The sequence below is a fragment of the Bactrocera oleae genome, chromosome 4 (genome assembly GCF_042242935.1).
Source record: "Bactrocera oleae isolate idBacOlea1 chromosome 4, idBacOlea1, whole genome shotgun sequence".
Taxonomy (NCBI): domain Eukaryota; kingdom Metazoa; phylum Arthropoda; class Insecta; order Diptera; family Tephritidae; genus Bactrocera; species Bactrocera oleae.
Genome location: NC_091538.1, coordinates 51,106,310 through 51,128,459, shown reverse-complemented (window position 1 = coordinate 51,128,459; position 22,150 = coordinate 51,106,310). Strand labels below are relative to the sequence as shown.

Here is a 22,150-nt window from a genome sequence, read left to right as displayed (position 1 = left end):
CAAACATTTCATACTCTTGCAACTTGCATGGATCAAATCTGGGGAAATTCCTTCAATTAATTTATAATTAATTTTATAAATTTATAACTCATAGACTGACCAACCTATTCAGCAATGGCTTTGTTAGAATAAAGAAAATCATTATATTTGATATATTGGGTAATTCATAGACCAATATCACATATTTTCGGCATTAAACTATATGTTATTATGTCCACTTTTAACCGTTCAGTTAATTTTGTTAAGATAGCTTACATATTGACCGATATATACGGTATAAAGCCAATCAGAAGTTTGAAAATCGTATCGTTGGTATATGAGGGATAGGAATAGTACTGAACCGCTTTTATCCATTTTTGCCATTACCATAGGAAAAGATTATCTCTGTGTTTCATTAAGATACCTCACATCACAACACCAATATATGCTGGATAAAGTCAACCGGGTGTTTTAGAATCCTAATATTAGTTATATAGCGGCCAGGGCAAGTTTTCACCCGATTTTTTCAATTTCAAAGAGAAATATGCTCTTTTAGTTTCATTAAGATAACTCATATATTGACCGATATTTATGGTATAAAGTCAGCTGGAAGTTCGAAAATTTTTTTTATAGGCATATGGGGACTAAGGGAATTGTTGATACGATTCAACTCATTTTTGCCCAAAAATACAAACATATATATCAGATAAAGATTCTCTCTGATTTCTATAACATATCTTATCGATTGAACGATATTTTCGATAAAAAGTTCGCAATAGGAACGGGTCCATATATTCGGTACCTGGTGGCTTGAACAGTTTTGGTTCGCTTTAGATAATTTTTAGTCATAAGCTGGTACACTTCAAAGTCAGTAAGCGTGCAAAGTTTTATCCCGATACATTAATTGGGACTTAGTTTGTATACTAGAAAGTGAAAGAATCAGATGGATTTTAAAGTTTGATTTATATGAGAAGTAGACGTGGCATTTTCACACTGCGACATAGGAATGGCAGAATAATGCTACCTACGGAAATAAAACGTGCAAGTCCCGATATATGGGTTTTCACCGAAACGTGGGCGGTGTCACGCCCATTATCTAATTTTGACCCCGCCTCCTATAAAGCCCCCTCTTACCATCTGGGATGTAAAATTCAATGTCTCTGGCGTATTTAGTTATTGATTATCGCGCTTTTAGTAGTAATAGTATCGGTTGAGTGGGCGGGGTTATTATCCGATTTCATCCATTTTTACAGTGATTTATTTTGAACGAATTTGGTTTTTGTTCCTTAAGTGGTTTAGGAGATATGTACATTAAACCTCTTAAATAGCGGGACCATGCCCATTTTTTCAAAGTTTTTAACTCACAGGTGCTCCTTGATACTGCAATCCCTTGTGCTAAATTACAGTTCAATATTTGAATTAAGTGCTTAGTTATGGCACTTTATAGGTTTTCGTTTAATACCGTTTCGTGGGCGTGGCAACGGTCCGATTACGCCCATCTATGAATTTGTCCTTACTTTTTACCCAAGGAACAAATTTTAAGCTAGTTACAGCTTGCACGGAAAAACAGACGGACGGATCATTTATACAAGGTGCGTTCCAAAGTAAACAGTAAAAAAGTAACAAAGTAAACTCTAGTGGCGCCATTTATATGTCGACTAGTGCAGAAGGAGAATATTTTGAATAAAATTAATTGATTTTGCCGATAAAACCATTTGTTCTGTCTTTTTTTTTAAAGTCCTGTTTACTTTGGAAAGCACCTTGTATATGTATATATAACCCGATATCTATCTCGATTGGTTTTAGGTGATTCAAACACCCATTAGGTACACAAAACTACTATACTTTGTAGCAAATGTTGCAAGATGTATGAACGCGAAAGCTGCCCTCAGACTCAGAGAATCTGGTTACTTAGATGACTGTTAGCCCGTGCGCTCTGGAATCCTCTCACAGTTTGAATTCATTTCAAAATACGTGGATTACCAGGTCACCGAGCCTGGCCCCGGTTGTCACTTTTCTGCTCACGTGCCTTCGAGAGAGCTATGAGAGGTAAGGGCTCGCTGGAGGAGAGTGGTGGTGAGCTTTTTTACGGATCGATCAAAGTTTGCGGGTAGGGTTGAGGGAGGAGTACACTGTCGGGCGTTTCAGGCTTCCCGACCACTTCAGCGTCATCCAAGAGGTGGCTGCCATAAAGGTGGCAGTTGATTTGATTAAATTCTAAGAAACTCTTTGTTCTCGGCAAGCGCTACCTTTCAATGGTTGTAAAAATTCTAACTGGACACTTTCGCAGCGGGATTCATGCAGTAAGATTGAATATCTTACCGGATGCCAGCTGCATCAGCTGTCTGGAAGAAGTTGAAATAGAATCATCTCAACACCTCCTCGGGGAAATAGATATAAAACAGCTAAGCAAATTTGTGGTAAGTTCAGGGCATTTCTGCCGATAATTGATATCCAACTAAAGGAGTTTTTCCTTTGGCTTCACAAAGGGACTGTACATAACAGTCTAAGTGTGATCCTCCATCATGCTAAAGGATCAGCCATCTAACTTAACCTAACCTAAGAACAGCCAAATGGTCTGAGCCAGTACTTATCGACAATATTTTGAAAAATGTTTTCTTCCACTACAACCACAATAACTAATTTCGCAAATTTTCAGCAGTGTTCAATTCATTTCATTCCGAGAGAACTCACCTAGGTTGTAAAAAACTAAAATACCCTGTGTGTCACAAACTGCTCTCGGGTATAATAAAATTGTTGCGACAAAAACAAGCGAGTGTGCAATAAATTGTGTAATTATTTTCGCTCCGCATAACGTGCAGGATCGTTGACTAGCTAGTGGACTAGGCGCGTATGCCAAGTACTTGAACCTGCTGAGGGCGAACGGCTTGTTTGCGCTCAATCGGCCAATCGAAGGCAAAAGTGGGCGTGACCTTTGCGGTTTAAAAGGGTAAGCAAGCCAAACTCGTCAATGAATTATAAATTGGTAACATGTGTATGCGCAATTAGCGGACAAGTAGCACAAATAATACAACAACAAAAAACAATAAAATATCGAAAGAAATTGTTGATGTTATTGTAGCGCTGGCGATTGTTTACATAATTAAATTGCCAACTAATTACATATTTGTCAATCGCTCGTTATGAATGTAATGAATATGATTGTTGTTGTTGTTGTTAGTGTTGTTATGCGTACAAAGGATGAAAAAACGATAATTGCACTTGCCAAGTGGCGCAGCGAGTTATCCTGGATGGATACATGCATACTTATTTATATTTGGTATATGCGTGTGTGCTTGGAGCAGCAGGAAGTAGTAAATATATATATGTATATACATTTATATACACACGTATGTATCTGAATATTGTACATATAGATTTGTATATGCATATATTTTATCCAAGACGGCGTCATCACGGGGATTTTTGTTCTAGACTTTTTGCATTTTCTTAAAGCATAATATCTTACAAATACTGTCTAAGGTAAATCTGACAAATACTTTTCGAGTTATGCGACAATTAGTAAAGGTTTCTCGGGCTCTCTGAAACGTTGGCGTTAAACTTCAAATGTGTTTTTCTCAAAAATATTTTGTTTAAACTTTAATGGAATTTATACAGCTTTTTAAAAACATGGGAATGCCTTATCGAAGGACTTTTAAAAAACATAGGAGACCCTATAAAATATACATAGATGGGTCATTTTATACAAAACTTACATTAAAAGTTTTGTTTCGTGCTAAACCATTTTCCCACTCCGAAAAATACAAATTAGTAGCTGAATAGACTAAAGTACATTTTTTCAATAAAAAAAGCTGAATAAAAAGATAACGTATTTCTCATGGGATAGCTAAGAAGAATCGTAAACATTAGGCCGACTAGTTATTTTTATAATGAATTACAAGGTGAATTTATCGCAAAATTCACTTTTTTAAGTCGGTGAACACGATTTCTCCAAAAGTTGTGAAGCGATTTTGTTACAATTTGCTCATATCTTTGAAATAAAATTATCTGGTCATTGAAAGGTTTTTTTTTATTGCAACTAATTAATTTGAACCATTACATGGCAATCATTTGATCAAAAAAAGGTCTGCCAAAAATTAAAAATTAATTTTATTTTTAATACCCTTTTATTAGCTCGGGTTGTATGCATGTAATGGAATCTTAGATTTTCACCGGTTGCCAGAAGTCTGATCAACTTGAAACTTTGCAGACGTGTCAAGGACCGATGACAATGCAATAATTTGATAACAGTTTCCCATTAGTTTAAAGGTGGGCGTAACTCTGCCCCTAAATGGTTTAATGTATATATCTTCCAAGCCGCTACAGCTAACTCAACCAAATTTGTTGAGAGGAAGTCCTTTTAGCCCTTTTTCATACGCTGTGAAAATGGGCAAAATCAGATAATAACTACGCCCACTCCCCATATAACAGTTCTATTAAAATATACTAAAAGTGCGATAACTAATGAAATAAATGCGCCATAAGCATTAATTTTCAGAAATACGACGGTAGGGAAGAGCTTTATAGGAGGAGGTTTAAAAATTCCCTTAAAGGGTGTTTTTCTTTAGTTTTTTTAAACTATAATTTATTTCCTTTTTATTTTTAATGAGCACTAGGTTGTGTCTTTCCAGATAGACGTAAGGACAGACAGACATATGTCATACTCTCGTCATTATAATAAAATCCCGATATCGATCCCGCAGGACGAGCTGAGACGATTTACCCATGCGCGTCTGTCTGTCTGTGTATACCCAAACTAGTACTCAGTTTTTGAGATATCGATCTGAAATTTTGCACACGTCTTTTTCTCCCCAATAAGCTGCTCATTTGCTGGATCCATCGATATCGGACCATAGCATATAGCTGTCATACGAACTGAAAGCTCAAAATCAAATTGGAAAATTTTTCATTTGACGGAATATCTTCGCGAAATTCGGCATTGATTATTGCCCAAGACAACGCTATAATATCTAAATAAATTATTCAGATCGAACCAATAAAGCATACAGCTGCTATACAAACTGAAAGCTCAAAATCAAATTCTTGCTTGGAAACTTTTTAATTATGAGGGGTATTATTGCTACAGTGAGTGCAACCGAAGTTAACGTTTTTTCTTATTTTTTTAGTGATATATCTAAAGTCTAGCCCTTTAAAAGAGCTCGATGTAAAGCACATTGACGTTATGTTCAATCTAAATACTTGTACAATAAATGTTAAAACGCGGATCACATCTTAGAGAAAATGTATTGGTTTGTAGAATTGTATATAAGTATGTATATGGATGAGAAAAATATTGCAGAGAAATAAATTATTGATTACGTACGTTTAAGAAGTCCGTCAACATTTGAAAACGCGTTAATAGTTTGCACGAAAAGTTGAATTTATTCTGCTTAATTATACTCTCAGAAATTACTCAGAAGTGATCAGCCTAAAGTGCAAAAAGTACTAATAAAGTCTTAAAGAATTCTTTCCATATCACCAATCACAAATCGTGCAAGAAGAACATGTTGTTGTTATAGTATTATAGAGTACTAAACTACTAAACTTTCAACGCAACAGAACTAAAAATTACTAATTTATACCTTAGTTCCTATACGACTCGCTTTGCTCCAATTTTTGATGTGTCTTGCTGCTATTCTACAAATGGAAGGTTATAAGGCTTTTAAGTGCACTTCGAACAGCTGATGAGTTTAAGAATGACAATAGCAATTTCAGCTTAGATTAAATCGCAGCTTGATATTTTTTGTCGATGAATAATCCCTATTAGAGTAAACACTTTATCTAGACCAGAATTTAAAATTAAACAAATAAAAATAAATTTACCTATAAATATAGTAAATAGATTTTATTGTGATTATTTCATATTGGCTGGAAAACACTTTTTCTTTTAAGCGACTTGATATTGAATAAAGGCAACGGTTTCTTTGTTTGCTGCTTGGTTTTATAGGCGTTTAAAATATTTTGTTTGTATTTGCCAAAAATAGCTTTGGGGTTGATTTGCACGTATTTATCTTCGCTGCAATTCCATAATCTTGTGATACGCTCTTCATCATGGGGTTCATTCACCACGTTGAGGTGTAAATCTGCTGTGTGCGTATAGCCTGTTATATGTGTTATTGATGATCCTTTGAACTTCTCTAAATCAACATTGCGAAATTTTTCTGCTACAAATGAGGAAATTTTGTAGATATTGTAAGAATTACATTTGGCTATTAATTCATCAAGTGTCAACGCTTGGTTATCTTCACTTACATCTTTTTTAGATTTATTCGGCTTTTCGGTCGTTCGCTCAGCGTCGATTTTGCTGTTTAGGATGTCTGGAGTTTCAGCTGTACTGGCTTGCTTCGTATTTTCTACCCGGTTTTCTCGCTTTTTTGACTTTTTATTTTTCTTTACCTTAATATGACCGCCTGTTTCTACTTCTGCAGAGTTTTCCGACTGTGAGGTGTGTTCAGGTATCTCTGATGGTGTTGGAGCTTCATAGCCTACAATTATCACATCGTCGTCTTCTTGTGATCGCTCACTTTTACTTTTCTTTGATTTCTTTTTCTTCTTAGCCGGCTCCGATTCGAAAATTTCTACTTCCTTATTTTCAGCTATAATTTCGTTTTGGTTTGTGTGTTGCTCTATTTCATTTTTTTTGGACTTCTTCTTTTTTTTCTTTTTTGGAACATGAACATTCTCGATGTCTGCTTCATCCGTCAAATCTACAGTATCTATTATAGCCCTGTCTATCTTCTTTTGTGTATCCTTTTTAGATATTGGCAGGTTATCAATTGCTTCCATTTTGATCCCGTTGAAAGGTTTTCCATTCTCTACAATGATATCTTCAGTATTTCTATTTCTATTTTTCTTTTTATAATTTTCTTTTTTCACCACAACTTCTAAAACTGCACTCTCTTCAACTTCTTTAAGAGAATTTGGTTCTGTGGATGGGCTTACAGCCTCAACTGATTCTCTTTCAAGTTTCCTCTTTTTAGATTTCTTATTGTTTACTGTAGGTTTATAATCTTGTACTTCAATTATTCTAGCTTTGGGTTGCTCATTGCTATTAGTATTATTGTCCTGCTTCTGTTTATTTTTCAACGCATCCATTTTTTGTTTAAAGTAATCACTCACCGACAGACCCGTGCTAATTGTTTGTACGCCAGCAAAATTTGCTTTCATTTCTTTTTCTTCAGTATCTGTGGTTTTCAAATTTTCATCATCTTCTTTCGTCATTACAGCTGTGAGCTTTGTATAAACACTATCAGCTTGTTCCGTTTCAACAACTTTTTTGCCAAAAATATTTGCAAGATCTTTTTCACTATATTGTGCTATATCTTTTCCTTTCGTGAACTTCTTGTAATGTACTCGTGCTTTACTTAGCTTTGACTTCTGTTCCAACGATATACCACTAATTTTATCCTTTAACTTTTCTACTCTCGATTCAGGTGCAAATCCAAACCCCACTCTTGGAGTGTCCTCGTCAGAAGCACTTTCCTTATCTTCAGTAGCTTTCTCATTGTCCTCATCATCGCCATTTAATGCCTTCAGCAGTCCATTAAAATCTTGTTCATGTTGCGTCCAATGGTCATCACGATCTTCAAATCCCAGACCTTCATTGGTGTTTCGCATACGCACACGCACAAAATCCTGACAACCGTTCTCATTAGCACCAAGACCTTTTCCCTTGGACCAGCCCATTTTCTCCAACATTTTCGTACCAAAACGCGTCTCATCTAAACAATATTGAATATTAGTTTCAAAATTGAAAAAATTGTGTTTTTATTAAACAAATACCTTCGTATAACGCCTTGCCTCGCGGTGTTAAATTATACCGCTTTCGCTGTCGAGGTTCAGCTAGCATAGCCATCTTTTATAATAATTATACAACTTCATGCAATATTTAAATAAAATTATATTTAACTATATATTTACGATGCTTTAAAAGAATTGAAAAATATTCACAAACAAAAAAGAACGTTGCTGTCAACCACATGTGTAAAGTGTATGTTCAGTGTTGTTAATTTTATTGCTCATCAACAACTCTCAATACTTTAATATGTCAAGCCGTGTTAAAATTCATTAAAAAAGTACGCTGTGAATAGTTATTCATTGAGAACTTTTATTAGCAGTTTATTAAACAAATATGGTGGAAATTTTGAAAACAATCATATTATGAAAATGTGAATAAGTGTTTACATAGATAAACAGGTTTATGTGGACAGCCCCTTATATTTCAGACATCAATAGTACACAGTGAACATACCGTAGTTGCTGATAACAGCTGATGTGCTGTACTTGTTTTTGTTAAGTTAATTTAATTAATTAGCCAATAATCTAGTGCTAATGTTAGTGAGTTGATAAAGTGAAAAACAAATTATAATGGAAGAAAACGGAAAAGTTGACAAAATTATATCGCAGGCAACACAATGGAGTTTCGAAGGCGATTGCTCCTTGCTCGCCTGGATGCAAGAGCTTTCACAGGTAAACAATTCATTTATCGAAAATACGCCTTATAAAATATATACTTATGTTATCGTATATGTAAATGTCTTGGCAGCATATAGAACAACGAGCGACCACAACCAATGATGCATTACAACAATTAAACATAAATGTTAATCGCACTGCAATAGCATTGGATAATGCGGCCAATAGTTTAACTGCACTACAGTATACGCAATTTGTCGAGAGTCGCTGCCATGATGACGACGAGACACAAACCAATATAAAGGAAGCGGAAGCGGGAGCAGTGGCCACAGTATGCGTTTTTATGGCTTTTTCTTAATTAAATATGTGTACACTAAAACTTAAGTCATTACAGTCCAGTGTAAAAACAAAGTCGCCCAAAGAGGTGCTGGAAATCTTTCTGCAGAAAAATCTGCAAATGTTACACAGTTGTCATGAGAAGTATGCGCTCGACTTTGAAGACTCCGATGAGGATGACAACACAAACTCTCATAAGTATGCTCTAATAAAATTATTTAATTAAAGTATATTGTCAATGTATTACACCAATGACGCAGCTACATTTATCAACCGAAGAATCCCTATAATGATGCTTTGCTGCCACATATCTACGGCAGTAAATTATGGAAGGAACACTGGCATGTAGGACTTTGTGATGGTTCCAACGAGTACTCGGGCGATGAAGCATCTGATGCTTTCTCCGAAACCTCCAGTTCCTCAGCTGCCGATAATGAATCATATGAGAGCAATACAGCAAATCTGTCCGAATGGGCTTCGAGCACTTCCATACCAATTGAGCATAAACATCCAGCCTTGATGGTCGGTCAAAAAGAACACGCATTACCTGCTTCAGCAACGGCTGCCGCACGAAACAAACACTTGCCCAGTACACAACATTTGCCAAGCAACGATGATAGCGACACCTGCTCCACAACGTCTCGAAGCACCACAACAAATCCGCCATTTAGAACGCGCGAGCACGATTTATTTGCTACTTTACGTCATGATACATCAATCACCAGTACATCTACATCGTCATCGCCACGCCAACATATTGCTGCCACAATTCAATCCCAACGCGTCTCAGCGCCGATATCCTCAACGATAGCACCATTCTTTGATGCCACACCACCCACAGATATTTTCGCTGATGCGGCTACGGAGCCACAACCGAACAGACGTAATGAAAATGAAACAACACAAAAATCAGCTGTTGGTCAAATTAAACGTAAACCTGTGAACTTATTCGATGACGATGATTTCAATTCATTCATGACAGAGGTCGTAGATAAGGCGCAAACGACAGTTGCACAAGAACAACAACAACCGCCGCAAATGCCTGTGTCGGCCAGTAACAGTTTGCATTCTAGAAGTGCAAACAATTTGCCACCCCCAAGAACAGTAGACTTATTTGCTGAACCACCAAGCATTAAAACGCCAACAACAAACGAAGCAACTACGCCAATAGCAATTGAAAAACCAAAGGAAACCTCAACCCGAAAACCGGTAAATCTATTCGACAGTCCCGAAGGTAGCCCACAAAGTGATTCGCTCTTCACGGCCAATGATAAAAAGGCCGAGCCGGTTATTGAAAAGCCGAAAGACATAACGCCAACTGCTGCGAAGCCTAGCATCACTGCTAAGTCGCTGTTTGACGACGACGACGATGATGATGACTTCCTTAATGTGTTTGGTGCAAAAAAGTTAAATCTGCCAAAGCGCTTGACAGGCAAAACGCTGCTCTTCGACGACGATAATGAGGAAGTAACACGACAACCTATGAATACTCGAACAACAAGCAACCTTTTCGATGACACACCACCTGCTGAAGACTTTGCACCCACTACGGCAATATTTAAGGAAAACAACAACAACAACAAAACGAACAATAGCTACACAGTTAACGGTAGTGTGGGTAGCGCGGTGCAGCAAAATAATGCAACACCGAGCTTTGAAGCTGAAGTTCCGCGAAACACGACAACAACAACTGTAACTTCAACGAATTCGATTTCGACCTCACAGGTAAATTTATATAGTTAAAGTATGAGGAACTCTTTTACAAATATTTTAATTATGTATATTTGCAGTTGGCGCATACGCCACCGGTGAACCCCGTTAGTAGGCCCTTTAGCGCTAATCTCTTCGCTGATGATGATTTAGATGAACTCTTTAGTAAAAAGTCAACAAAGCAACAACCAGCCAAAACTGCTAATAATGAGCCAAATAAAAATGTGCATGAAAAGGTGGCAACCACGAAACCAATGACAAATGCATCTGCGCCGCAGAAGAAATCACTCTTCGGAGACGACTTGGTAGACGATGATGATGATATTTTATTCGGCAAGCCTACGAAATTTGATGAAAATAAAGCTTCTCTCCGCGTGGAGAATCGCACGGGCGGCATTCTCAAAAGCGCATCACTTTTTGGTGATGATTTCGATGATGAAGCCGATGACTTATTTGCTGTCACATCAGCCAAGAAAGTAATCACCAGTACAGCAGTTAGTAAAGATGAACCGGAGATTGCTTCTATTAAAGACGAGATGACGCAAGTTTTGGTGGAGCCAAAGGAAAACAAGTCTTCGATTCAGCAGTCAACGGAAACGGAAGTAGTTGGAACTGTGAAAAATGTCAGTCCACACAAATCCTTATTCGAATATGGTGATTTGGCAAACGAGTTTTCAGACGTGGACAAGGTCAAAGAAGACAGCAATGATATTATGAATGAAGTAAAGGTGCTTGCTTCTCATGTTGAAAAAGAGAGTGCAGAGTTGAAGCCGCCAGCGGTTAATGGACTTTTTGGTGAGAATGTTGCAGATGTGAGCAAAAAGACGCCGAAGACACTAATTTCTGACGTCACAGCGGATAAAGTTTTCGACAATGCTGAAGATAATGTCGAAAATTTAAAAACGACCTTAGCTGAGGTGAAAAATTCCACGGTGGACACATTGAGTAGCATTCAAAAGAGTACACCAAACAAAGAAAAGATTAAAGAAGTTGAAACATTTGCAGACACTTGGAAGCACGATGAGAATAACGCTGAAAATCAGCTGGATCCGATATCGGAGCACACTGCAGAGCAGCCTGAAAATATCGAAACTCCACCACACACCTCAAAACCAATAGAAGAGGTTGTTGACCTTACTGCTGATACAATGCAAGACAGAGAGAGCACAGCTGGCCAACAAAAATATGCCTCCATCTTTCTTGATGAACCACCCGATGATGATGACTTCTTTGCAACACTCAGCAATAACACGAAACCGTTATCTGTCTCGAAACTAACGCTCGATTTGGAAAGTGATTTCTATGAACCAGCCTTGCCACAAGTACCGAATTCCGCTAGAACTACAACAACTGCGGCGACAACAAATACACAGGCAGGCGCTAGTGATTACGGTGGTTTACGTCTATTTAGTGAAATTCCACCAGACGACGACGACGATGATGAAGATGATTTTAATTTTAATTCGTCCAAACACTCGAAACAAGCCGCAGATAACGGCGCCGGCGTCAACCAGCGGTTACATAGTGTTTTCTATGATGATTTCACAGAGACTTTGGAGGCCGTGCAGCAAATTAAGGAGAATAAAATAGCGGCGCATGCGTTGTTTGATGACGAACCGCCACCGGTTGAAGAGCCATTCGCTGTTGGAGCAGTAGAGACGCCGAAAAAGTTAGTGGAAACAACAACAGCCGCAAAAGCGGATACTCATAAGAGTGAAGTTGGACAAGAGAAGGGGTACAGTAAAGCTGAAAGCTCGAAAGATGTCACAGATCGCGCAATGCCAAAGCTGGAAGACACTGCAATTGCCACTGCGCCAGAGAAACCACGTGCTACCGCTGGTAAATTGCAAATGCTAAATATCAAGATTAATGTACAAGCGCTGCTGCCCGGCGGTGGCGGCAGACCAAGCTTCAAAAAGTCTCCAACCACGCCAGCAGACGCCACACATACAGCTGCAACAAGTGAAATTTCCAAACTGCATCCAGCTGCCGATTTGAGTAAAACAACCTCGAGCGCAAGCTTAAAATCAGCGGTTGCCACTGAATCAGCAAACGAGAGCTTGCTGCCGAGCGTTTGCAAAACACGCGTGCGCGCGCCAGCCGGCAGGCGACCGTCGACGCGTAGGGCGCGTCAAGAAAACTATCGTCAATCGCTCGTCGCAGAACAGGCAGACCACATAGTGTTGGATGCCGATTTTGAAGCTGCATCTAGCAGCAGCCAAATACCTCCAAAGCCAACGTATCAAATTGAAAATGAAAGCAGGACTATACCAGCAACGTCAGGCAGCGTTGTCAAATCGCTAGCAAACATTAATATTCCTAAGCCAACAAACTTATTCCTAGACGAAAACGCTGACGTCGACGACTACGACACACTATTTAAGCCTACGCCGACTACCAGCGCACAAACTAGCAATAATGTCAAGCAGGCGTTGATAATAAAGACAACGAATGACTTAAGAGAGCAAGGTCCGGCTCTGCAAGCGAACTCAACACGAGAGACAACAAAAAGTAATGTGGACTTCGGCGAGAGCGATGGAGACGATGACGACGATCTGTTTAAAAGCGCGCGGATCGCGCCCGCTAACGCAGCGCTGAAGCCAGTGAACAACAGCAAAGCAGCAATCATAACAACTCCAACCACACAAAGTGTACCACCAACGATGCCTGCAACAAAATCGCTTTTCGCCAATACGCCAAGTGAAGATTCCGATGATGAACTCTTCAAAAGCAGCAAATCACTACTAAGCACAGCCACACGAACAACCACGAAGGTCGCAAGTCCGCTAACAACAAGAGCAAAACCAGCAGCGTCAGCAAGCCGCGCAACTGTTGAGCCGAAGACAAAAACCGAAGGCAAATTGGACTCGATTTTTGGTAGCGACGATGAAGACGATGATTTTTTGTCGCAACTTAAGCCCAAAAATAAAACAACAACGAGCTTGTTAACAGCAAGCGCGGTAAGTTCGGCGAAGCCGTCATCTTCGGGCAGCGCTGGCCTATTTAGTGATATCGAAAGTGATGAAGATGATCTGTTTGGCGCCAAGAGCAAGACAAAACCGAGTAAGTTTTAATTTTTATTGAAAATATTATTTTAAAAAATTACTATTTCTTCTACTTTTCAGCCACTGGTAAGACGAAAGCAGCTACAACAACTATGGCGTCCACCAGCAACAAACAAAAGCCAATAACAACAAAGCAACAGCCGCTCGACAAGCATAAGACTTTAGCGGATAATCCTTTGGCAGATCTGCTAAATCCATAACAGGTCGCATTGCTTGCTTCGGCGGCCTTCCAGTATCAAATTATCGCTGTAGTGGCGAAGAAATATCAACGAAAGTGCATTAACCGTTAAACACATTTATTTTCCATGTACCTACATTTTATGTCCGTGCATAAGTATTTGGCGAACAAAAAGTTGAAAACTTCTATTGAATTTTTAATTAATTATTTTATGCTTTAATTTTATTTTCTATTATATATACACACATTTACATACCATATGTATGCATACAAAAAAATATTTCTGATATTATATAATATGCATATCTACAAAATAAATTTATTAAAAAAAAAACAATTTCTGGAGTATTAAATGGAAAAATAATAATACATTAGTGTTTAAAACGCATTTCAGACGGACTGTTAATTGAGTCAAGTAGCGGTTCATTTCCTAGCATATTAGTTTAGATAATTTTTTAATTGTCTCAATTAAGGTGGGACATTAGATGTCTATACAATAAAAAAACTTTACTTAAAAAAAATAATTAAAAGAAATAAATTAAAAAAGAAAATATATAAAAGTACATTTATCATCAAAATATATAGTCGATTGTTTCTAATTAAATATTTTGAAAATTACCAAACTTTTTTTTATACTAACTAAAACATTTTGCAGGACATTTTCGTTTAGCAACTTATTCAAATAAAAAATTAATAAGCTTTGTTCCAATTGTTCCAATTAAAAAATACTAAAAATAAATTTTAAATAAAAAATATAAAAAATTGTAAGGTAAAAAATTATTGAGTTTTGTTACAACTAAAAAAAAAAAATTAAAACACAAAAAAAATGTTTATGTTTATCAAAAACAAAAATAAGATAAATTTAATTTACCTAGATATTATATTACATTACATTTTAAATATAAATTTTTTTTTTACTAATTATTCGTTTATTTGCACCTTAATGTCTTACAATAAACTCTTACGTATTTGTATTAACTTGTATGTATGCATGCAAATTGTAGCACTGTATTGACCCAACTTGTATTTTAGTAATCAATGAGTTAGTTTGCTCTTTGGTTGTCGTTATTACTTCTATTGCTAACGGTAACGTACTGTCAACGTTGATTTGCCCTACATTAATACAATTTTATTGTGTATTTTTAATAAAAGACCAATAAAATGTTTTAAAAATGTTATCTAAATTTCAAAAAGTGTTAAAAAATTAATTAAAATATTTTAAAAGTAAAATCTGAATATGTTTTACCCAGGAACAACAGTTTTAAAAAATATATATTATTTTCAAAAGTTACAAATTATTTCCAAAAATGATTTAATTAGTAATTAAAATAAATAAAAATGTAATATTTGCAATGAAAAAATTTTACAAATCACCAAGAAATTACAAAATTGAGTTGAAAATTTATTCAATTTATAAAAAGTATAACTTTATTATTATCAACTATTTCACAACAAACACATTTAGTTTCAAATTATAACTGTTTATTATTTGTTATTAATTTTTTTTATATTTTGGTTATCATTTTATTTTATTGCATTCAAAATAAGACGTTCTAGATATCACTTTAATTTGGCCCATTATTTATTTTTGTAGACAATTTGCTAATTGATAAAATAAAATGGATCTCTGAGACGCTGCTCATTTGCCGGAACGACCAATATCCGACCACTATTGCATATAGCTGTCATACCAACTGTCCGATGAAAATAACGTTCTTGTAAGGAAACTTTTGTATTTGTGAAGGGTATTATGACTTTGGAGCAACCAAAGTTAACGTTTTCTCTTGTTTGTTTTAAAATTATTTTAATTTATTTAATTATTTTTTTATTACAATATTTTTTTATATTGTACTTATTAAAGGCCTGAATTCAACAAAAAAAATATGTTTGCTTTATTAAATTATTTAATTTAATTTTAATTATTAGTTTATTTGATATATTATGTTTGCTTTAAATATTATTTTTAAAATATCTTTTAAAATATTTTATATTTTGTACAACTTTTATTTAAAAAATATTTGTTTGTATTATTATTTTATTTTTAAATAAATTTTTAATTATAATTATATAAATTAAATTTAAGTTTTTTCAAATGTTATATTTACTTTTTTTTATGCATAAAACATTATCAATAATCTATTTCAATCAATTATTTATTTTTTCATTCATTTATTTATTATTTATATTTAAAATTTTTGTATATGTACAATATATAATTTAAAATAAATTTATTTTTGTTCTCTTCTTTCATCTTTTTCAAATCACTTATTGATATTTCTCAGTTTTTTAAATTTATTTTATTTGTTTTTACAATTTTATTTTATACAATTTTATTAATCTTATTTATTTTTTATTTAATTAATAATTTCTTTCATTTAACGATTTATTCCCCATCATTTATGTACTTTTCGTAATTAAAAAAGAGCATACATTTTTTATTATTTATTATTTTTTAATATTTACCAAAAATTATTTTTTTGTCATATTTTTTCAATTTTTTTATTTAAAAAAAAATATTTTGAAATTTTTGTATTTATTTCAATATTAAAATTTTTTTCGTGTTATTATTTATTCCAGTTAATCTATACAAATACATTTTTATTTGTGTTAATTATTATAATTTTATAAATTTTGTATACATAACCTCAATAATTTATATAGTCAATCAGTGCTTATGTGGCTTAAGCCCAAATAACTATACACTCGTACTCGTACTTATCCTAAATATTAAAATGTAATGTAAAATGTAACTTAACCTCAAACTATAAACTAAAGTAAACATTGACTCATTTTCTAGCACCTAAAAACATAACTTACAAAAAAATATCTCCTGTGCGCCTACAGCGCCACATCGCGATATTTCCGATAATCGTCGGACTCATTGCCGAGCGACAGTTTACTGTTCGCCATTATGTAGGGATTCGTGTAATTCGCATAGTCGAAGCCGCCATAGTACTGCAGCTGCTGTGAGTTGCGCCGCGGCAGAGGTTGCGCCAACACGGTGCCCGAGAACGGACCCACTGCCGAGCCACTCGACGGACGCCGATAAACGCCTGTGCCATGCACCGGATTATTCAGATAACCGCTTAGCATGGCCAAGTAGTATTGTTGTTGTTGTGTGTAGTTTTGCAACAGATTGTTGCCATAGGCGGCCAGCTCGTTTTGCACCTTCGTAATGCCATCCAAATTCTCCAGCGAAATGCAGTTGCGTGTCAACTTTCCCGACGACGACGCCTGCACGGACTTCTCTGGCGAGCGTTGACGCTGCTGCGGCGGTGTGGGCAACTTCGGCTCAATCGAACAGTAGATGGGATCGTTCACTGAACCGATGACCGACGGTGGGGGCTGGTGCTTATTCGAGTCCTGTATGCTATTCTTCAGGTCGTCAATGGTGATGTTGAAATATTTGCCGTTTTTGTCTTCCGTGTCGAGCACGTAGCGCGGATTATACATACCGGGAAGCGTGCAGCGCAGATCCATGAGCGATTGGGCGCGATTGCCGGCTGAAACGGAAACGAAAAAATGCGCAAAAGTAATTAATATAATTTTGTGGTTTTTGTTATTTTTTGTTGTTTTGTGTTGGTTGTGGCGTCACTCACCGTTGCGCATCTGCACGCCGCTACCGTTGTGACCATAAGCGTGGCCGTTGAACTGTTGCATGTACTGTGGCATGAAGATCGCCGCATTGAATTCGTTTTGTGAGCCAAACAACGGATTATTGTTGTTGTACATGTTTAGGCCTTGCGCCTGCGAGCCCGCCATATTGATCTTGGTCGGTTCGCTCACCTCGTAGCCAGCATTCTCGAAAGCGCCGCTCTGCCGCCGTTTGCTGGCGCGTCGCGAGTCGGCCTTCACGATCGGCACGCTCGGCGGTGGCGTCTGCAGCTGGAGGCGTGTGGCCAAGCCTTGCAGTTGTGTCAGCACCTGTGTCTCGCGACGCCATCTGCGTATGATGAGGAGGAGTAGTTAATAGATTAAATGTATGCATACAAAAGACTTAAGCGACGAACTTCAAGTCAAAAATGCAAAAAGAAGCGAGAAGAAATATTTTTATGCTCCAAAATGCGTGAGCGCGCTACTTATTATGCATGCACATACTATTAGTTAACAAAAGCAACAACAACAATCATTATTTCGATCGAAAATGTAACGCACGAAAAAACTTCAACGCGTTTTGCTGCCCAACTCCATTGGAAAACACTGGAAATCAGCATTTTAATTCCACTTGTACTTTCCTACCTAGAGCTCACTGCTCTTTGGCAGACGCAACCAAACGCAAAATTGAAGAAATAAAATACAAATATTTAAATACAATTTAAATCAACTGCAAAAATCCGCGCAGTGAAAATTCACATAAATTTTTACGTGCCGTGATTTTGCAGTCACTTTCTTTGGTCTCATGTGCTCAGCTTAAGTAGAGTTTAATTATTATTCACATTTAAGATTAAAAAAATGTATTTTTGACGGTTTCTTTTTACAATAGATAAAGTAAAAAATTGTTGCATTGAAATCGTTTAATTAAATATCTTTCCAAATTTTAGCGACAATAATTTGAAAGTAATAATAATAAAAATGTTTTATATCTATTTTTATGCGTAAAATATTATTAATATTATTTTAATTATTTATTTCTTGTGATTTAGTTATACTTACTCTTTCAAATTATTTAATTTACAGTAATTTTATTGTAATTGCATTTATTTTTGTCTTTATTATTTTTAAATTTATTTATATATTTTATTTTATAGTTAATTTTTATACAGTTATATTATATATTTATCTTTATTTAAAGCTTTATTTTTTTCATTCATTGTTTTATTTTATCTCCATTTGATACTTTTAATATTTATCTCCTCTCTCTCGCAACCTGTTGCTACAGAGTATAATAGTTTTGTGTACCTAACGGTTGTTTGTATCACCTAAAACTAATCGAGTTAGATATAGGGTTATATATATATAAATTATCAGGATGAAGAGACGACTTGAAATCCGGGTGATGTCTGTCCGTCCGTCCGTGACAGCTGTAACTTGAGTAAAAATTGAGATATCTTTATGAAACTTGGTAGACATGTTTTTTGGTACTGTAAGACGATTGGTATTGCAGATGGGCGTAATCGGACTACTGCCACGCCCACAAAACGCCATTAGTCAAAAACTAATAAATTGCCATAACTAAGCTAGGCAATAAGATACAAGACTGTTATTTGGTATACAGGATCACATTAGTGAGGGACATCTGCTGTTTAAATTTTTTTTAAAGTGGGCGTGGTCTCGCCCTCTAATAGGTTCGATGTGCATATCTCCTAAACCGCTAAAACTATAAGAACAAAATTCACTGGAAGTAAATGTTTAGCACCTCTACCCAAAGTGTAAAAATGGGTGAAATGGGTGACAACCCCGCCCACTCCCCATATAACGGTACTGTTAAAAAATACTAAAAGCGCGATAAATCAAGCACTAAATACACCAGAATCATTAAATATTATCTCTGGGATGGTATGAGATGAATTTCTAGGAACTGCGATCAAAAGTAGGCAGTGGGTGTGACACCGCCCACTTTTAGACGAAAATCCATATCTTGGGAACTGCCTGACCGATTTCAACCAAGCTTGGTACATAACATTCTTTTCATATTTCTATATTATAGTACCGCAAATGGGCGAAATCGGATTACAACTACGCCTATTTTCCATACGACACCATTTTAAATTCCATCTGATTCTTTCACTCTCCAGTATGCAAATCAGGCAACAATGATTATAAAATGGTCGGTTAGCCTCGAACTTAGAACATTCTTACTTGTTTTTTTAATTATCAAAGAATTGTTGGCGGACAAAGAGAAATTATTATAGCTATGCAGGTAGGTAACACTTTCTAAGGGTATGTGGAGCAAATAGGGCAGAATCCAAAGGGTGATATGTTCTTTCTCGATCTCTCTCTTCCCCTCTATCTCTTCCCCTCTCTTAGTCACCCCTCTTCATTTAACTCTCTCTTTCTCTACCTATATCACTTTTTTTCAAGCTCTCTTTCTGACTTTCTTTTTCTATCTATTTCTTTCTAGCTCTCTCTTTATGGATAACCAAATTACTGCCAAATTGAAGCCTCCAAATACTAAGGGACTTTCCCTTTTACCAATGCAGTAACTAGGCCTAGTCCAAATATAAATTTGTTAGATGGAATTCGCTTTCGGGTTGTCCGAATCACCTTAGACAATGGTGATGTTCTCAGGCGATCTACCACTCCCATAAAGTAAGAAAAACGCTTCATTTAAAAATGTGGAGGTCTTTAAAAAGATGAAAAGGTCCTAACAATGTTCCCTCATGGCCAAATATGGTCGAAATGTTAGGCAAAGAAACGAAATGTGGAGTTGTTAGACACACGCATGCCCCAAATATAGAGGAAATATCCGATTTCAATTTAAAAGTAAAGCTTCGAGCTATCAAGTCAATAAACTTTTTTCTGTTTCAAACATTAACTCAAAACGAAAAAGATTCCAAATTTTTCGATATACACCATATACATACCACTTTCAGCACCAACAGCGTACGTTGCTGACTTTAAAATTTCCCACAGCGGTCTCCCACCTCCTTCACTTACACACCTGTCAATCATTTGACTTGCATAAATAAACACATAAATATGTATGTATGTATGCCTACATATGTGTATATGAGCTTTCGTGATTAAAGCATGTAAAATATTCGCAACCTTTTATTTATTTCACCGCCAGTAAAGCGGTTGCATGCCACAACACCTGCCGGCGAACCTGATTCCTAGACCAGTTGCAAAATGTGGGTTAAAAGTGAGTTTTGGCAAGGTCGAAAGTAAAATTTGAATGCTCACTGTGATTATGAAGTTACACGCTTTTTAAAGTGACTAAAGGTTGTTGTTGTTGTGCGGTGGTTTTTTGGTTAAAAGTGTTATTCATAAATTAAACTTTTGCTCTTACCTTATACCGGTTGGTATCACACAAATTAACGCAAAGCAATTTATCACCAGTCTTACGAGGTAGGAAATGAGCTCAGTGAGTCCATGCACCGATTGTAGGCCCTGTGAAAAAAGAGACGTTATAAACGAAAATTGAAAAAGTGAAAAGGGAAATGAATGAAATCTACATTTTAAATGCAAATAATTATAAGCAGCGGCGTAGTCAGAGGAGGGTTGTATATTTTTGGGGGTTTTGTTCCCCCTGGATTAAAAATTTAAGTAACTTCATAAAATTCCATTTAAAACTTGTTTGACTCAGTCGTGATTTGAATTCCTATTTTTCTGGTGTACCGCTCTTCAAGCTCTTCTTTACTCCAAAACTGTCAAAAAAGACCAGGGATCATCAGTTTGCTAGTTTTCTGATATAGGGGTCTTGAGGGCACAAAAAATTTGACTTGAAACGGTCAGAGAATACCGGTGAATACCTAGACTCAACAGTTAAATCACACAGAATATTATTTAAATAAATTTTTTGCAATATATCTGGCATCTCAAAAAAATTAGATTTCAATCGTATGTGGGATCTTGACAAATTATATTATACTTCATAACTTCCAGTAAGTTCATGCTAGTAAACTCTCCTAGTCGTAAAATAAAAATATAACTTTTTTTTATTCAATAAAAATGAAAACAGAAATTATAACGGTAAATAAGATCCACATATGAAAAAAAGGAACATAGCTTATGTCTTCAGTCATTGCTTGTACCATCTTAAAGTTAAACAGCATGTTTCCTATATGCTCCTTTCAAACTACGCCACTGAAAAATAATTAGCACAGTGACGAGAAGATAAAATTCATGAAAAAAACTGTATTTAAATTATTTATAGTAACAATATTTTAAATTTATCTCCGCATTACTTTAACTTCTCTTCCTTTCTCTTCTTCCGTACGCAAATAAATAAGCAAATACAGTAAAAATATGTATATATGTCTGTATGTACGTATCTTACCCAGTGCTGCGTTGTCATAATCATGACAAATATCAGTTCCGGTATTGAAAGTAGCCCAATAATGACTGACCATGCGAATAGACCCCACGGTAAACCGGTGACCAGTCCGTGTATGAGTATTGTTGTTGCCACAAAAACTATGAAGAATTGTGTGCAAAGAATATACGATGACATAGGCAAATCGCCATGTGCTTCCAATATCCAAGAGACTTCGCAGGAGAACGCACCCAAATAGACGATCTGGTGGTGAATTATGAGAGATTAGAGATTTTGAGAGCAGAAATATGTATGTCAATTAATAAAAGTATGTAAAAAAACTAAGGTGGAGCAAAGTTCGGTTGGAACTGAAACTTTGCTTTTTTTTCAAAAGACATTCTCTCTTATATTTGGTCTTGCTTAAATCGTGCATATTTTTATATTATTTATTTTCTGTTGTATTGTTGACTAACGATTAAACAAAGAAAATAAAATAAAATATAAAATTTATGAAATACTACAAAGTAAAATTATATAAATAATAAAAGAATA

At 35.9% G+C, this 22,150-nt stretch overlaps 3 protein-coding genes across 9 annotated transcripts in view; 1 reads left to right on the top strand and 2 right to left on the bottom strand.

The window, feature by feature from the left end:
• Positions 1-5,797: 5,797 nt before the first annotated feature.
• LOC106620216 (PIN2/TERF1-interacting telomerase inhibitor 1) lies at positions 5,798-7,975 on the bottom strand. 3 transcript variants are annotated; one of them, XM_036377724.2, is made up of 3 exons: positions 7,762-7,975; positions 6,232-7,700; positions 5,959-6,143 (listed from the first exon to the last, which is right to left on the bottom strand). In XM_036377724.2, the coding sequence occupies exons 1-3, from the start codon at positions 7,832-7,834 to the stop codon at positions 6,117-6,119; spliced, it is 1,569 nt and encodes a 522-aa protein (XP_036233617.2). In that variant the 5' UTR covers positions 7,835-7,975; the 3' UTR covers positions 5,959-6,116. The 3 variants fall into 3 exon arrangements, with proteins under 3 accessions (XP_014094113.2, XP_036233617.2, XP_014094114.2); XM_014238639.3 differs by having other exon boundaries at positions 5,970-6,140; XM_014238638.3 differs by having other exon boundaries at positions 5,798-7,700.
• Positions 7,976-8,135: 160 nt separating this feature from the next.
• Positions 8,136-14,177, top strand: FAM21 (Family with sequence similarity 21). Of its 2 annotated transcripts, none has more exons than XM_036377185.2 (6): positions 8,136-8,448; positions 8,525-8,725; positions 8,780-8,928; positions 8,991-10,455; positions 10,521-13,503; positions 13,566-14,177. In XM_036377185.2, exons 1-6 carry the CDS (start codon positions 8,347-8,349, stop codon positions 13,703-13,705), a joined length of 5,040 nt encoding a protein of 1,679 aa, XP_036233078.2. In that variant the 5' UTR covers positions 8,136-8,346; the 3' UTR covers positions 13,706-14,177. The 2 variants fall into 2 exon arrangements, with proteins under 2 accessions (XP_036233078.2, XP_014094124.3); XM_014238649.3 differs by having other exon boundaries at positions 8,198-8,448; positions 8,789-8,928.
• Positions 14,178-16,220: 2,043 nt separating this feature from the next.
• Rcd6 (Reduction in Cnn dots 6) overlaps positions 16,221-22,150 on the bottom strand; it is a 32,040-nt gene continuing 26,110 nt past the window's right edge. For all 4 annotated transcript variants that reach the window (XM_070108347.1, XM_070108348.1, XM_036378001.2 and 1 more), the window contains exons 4-7: positions 21,623-21,862; positions 20,633-20,733; positions 17,283-17,626; positions 16,221-17,186 (exon numbers count right to left, since the gene is read on the bottom strand). In XM_070108347.1, the coding sequence (XP_069964448.1) occupies positions 16,522-17,186; positions 17,283-17,626; positions 20,633-20,733; positions 21,623-21,862 (1,350 nt within the window). In that variant the 3' untranslated portion in view covers positions 16,221-16,521. The remainder of the gene's footprint in view (positions 17,187-17,282; positions 17,627-20,632; positions 20,734-21,622; positions 21,863-22,150) is intronic.

Coding starts and splice junctions, on each gene's coding strand:
- LOC106620216 (XM_014238638.3), bottom strand. CDS start 7,834: ATGGCTATGCTAGCTGAACCTCGACAGCGAAAGCGGTATAATTTAACA. Junction 7,701..7,761: donor AGGCAAGGCGTTATACGAAG/GTATTTGTTTAA, acceptor AATATTGTTTAG/ATGAGACGCGTTTTGGTACG.
- FAM21 (XM_036377185.2), top strand. CDS start 8,347: ATGGAAGAAAACGGAAAAGTTGACAAAATTATATCGCAGGCAACACAA. Junction 8,726..8,779: donor AAGCGGGAGCAGTGGCCACA/GTATGCGTTTTT, acceptor CTAAAACTTAAG/TCATTACAGTCCAGTGTAAA. Junction 13,504..13,565: donor CAAGAGCAAGACAAAACCGA/GTAAGTTTTAAT, acceptor TCTACTTTTCAG/CCACTGGTAAGACGAAAGCA.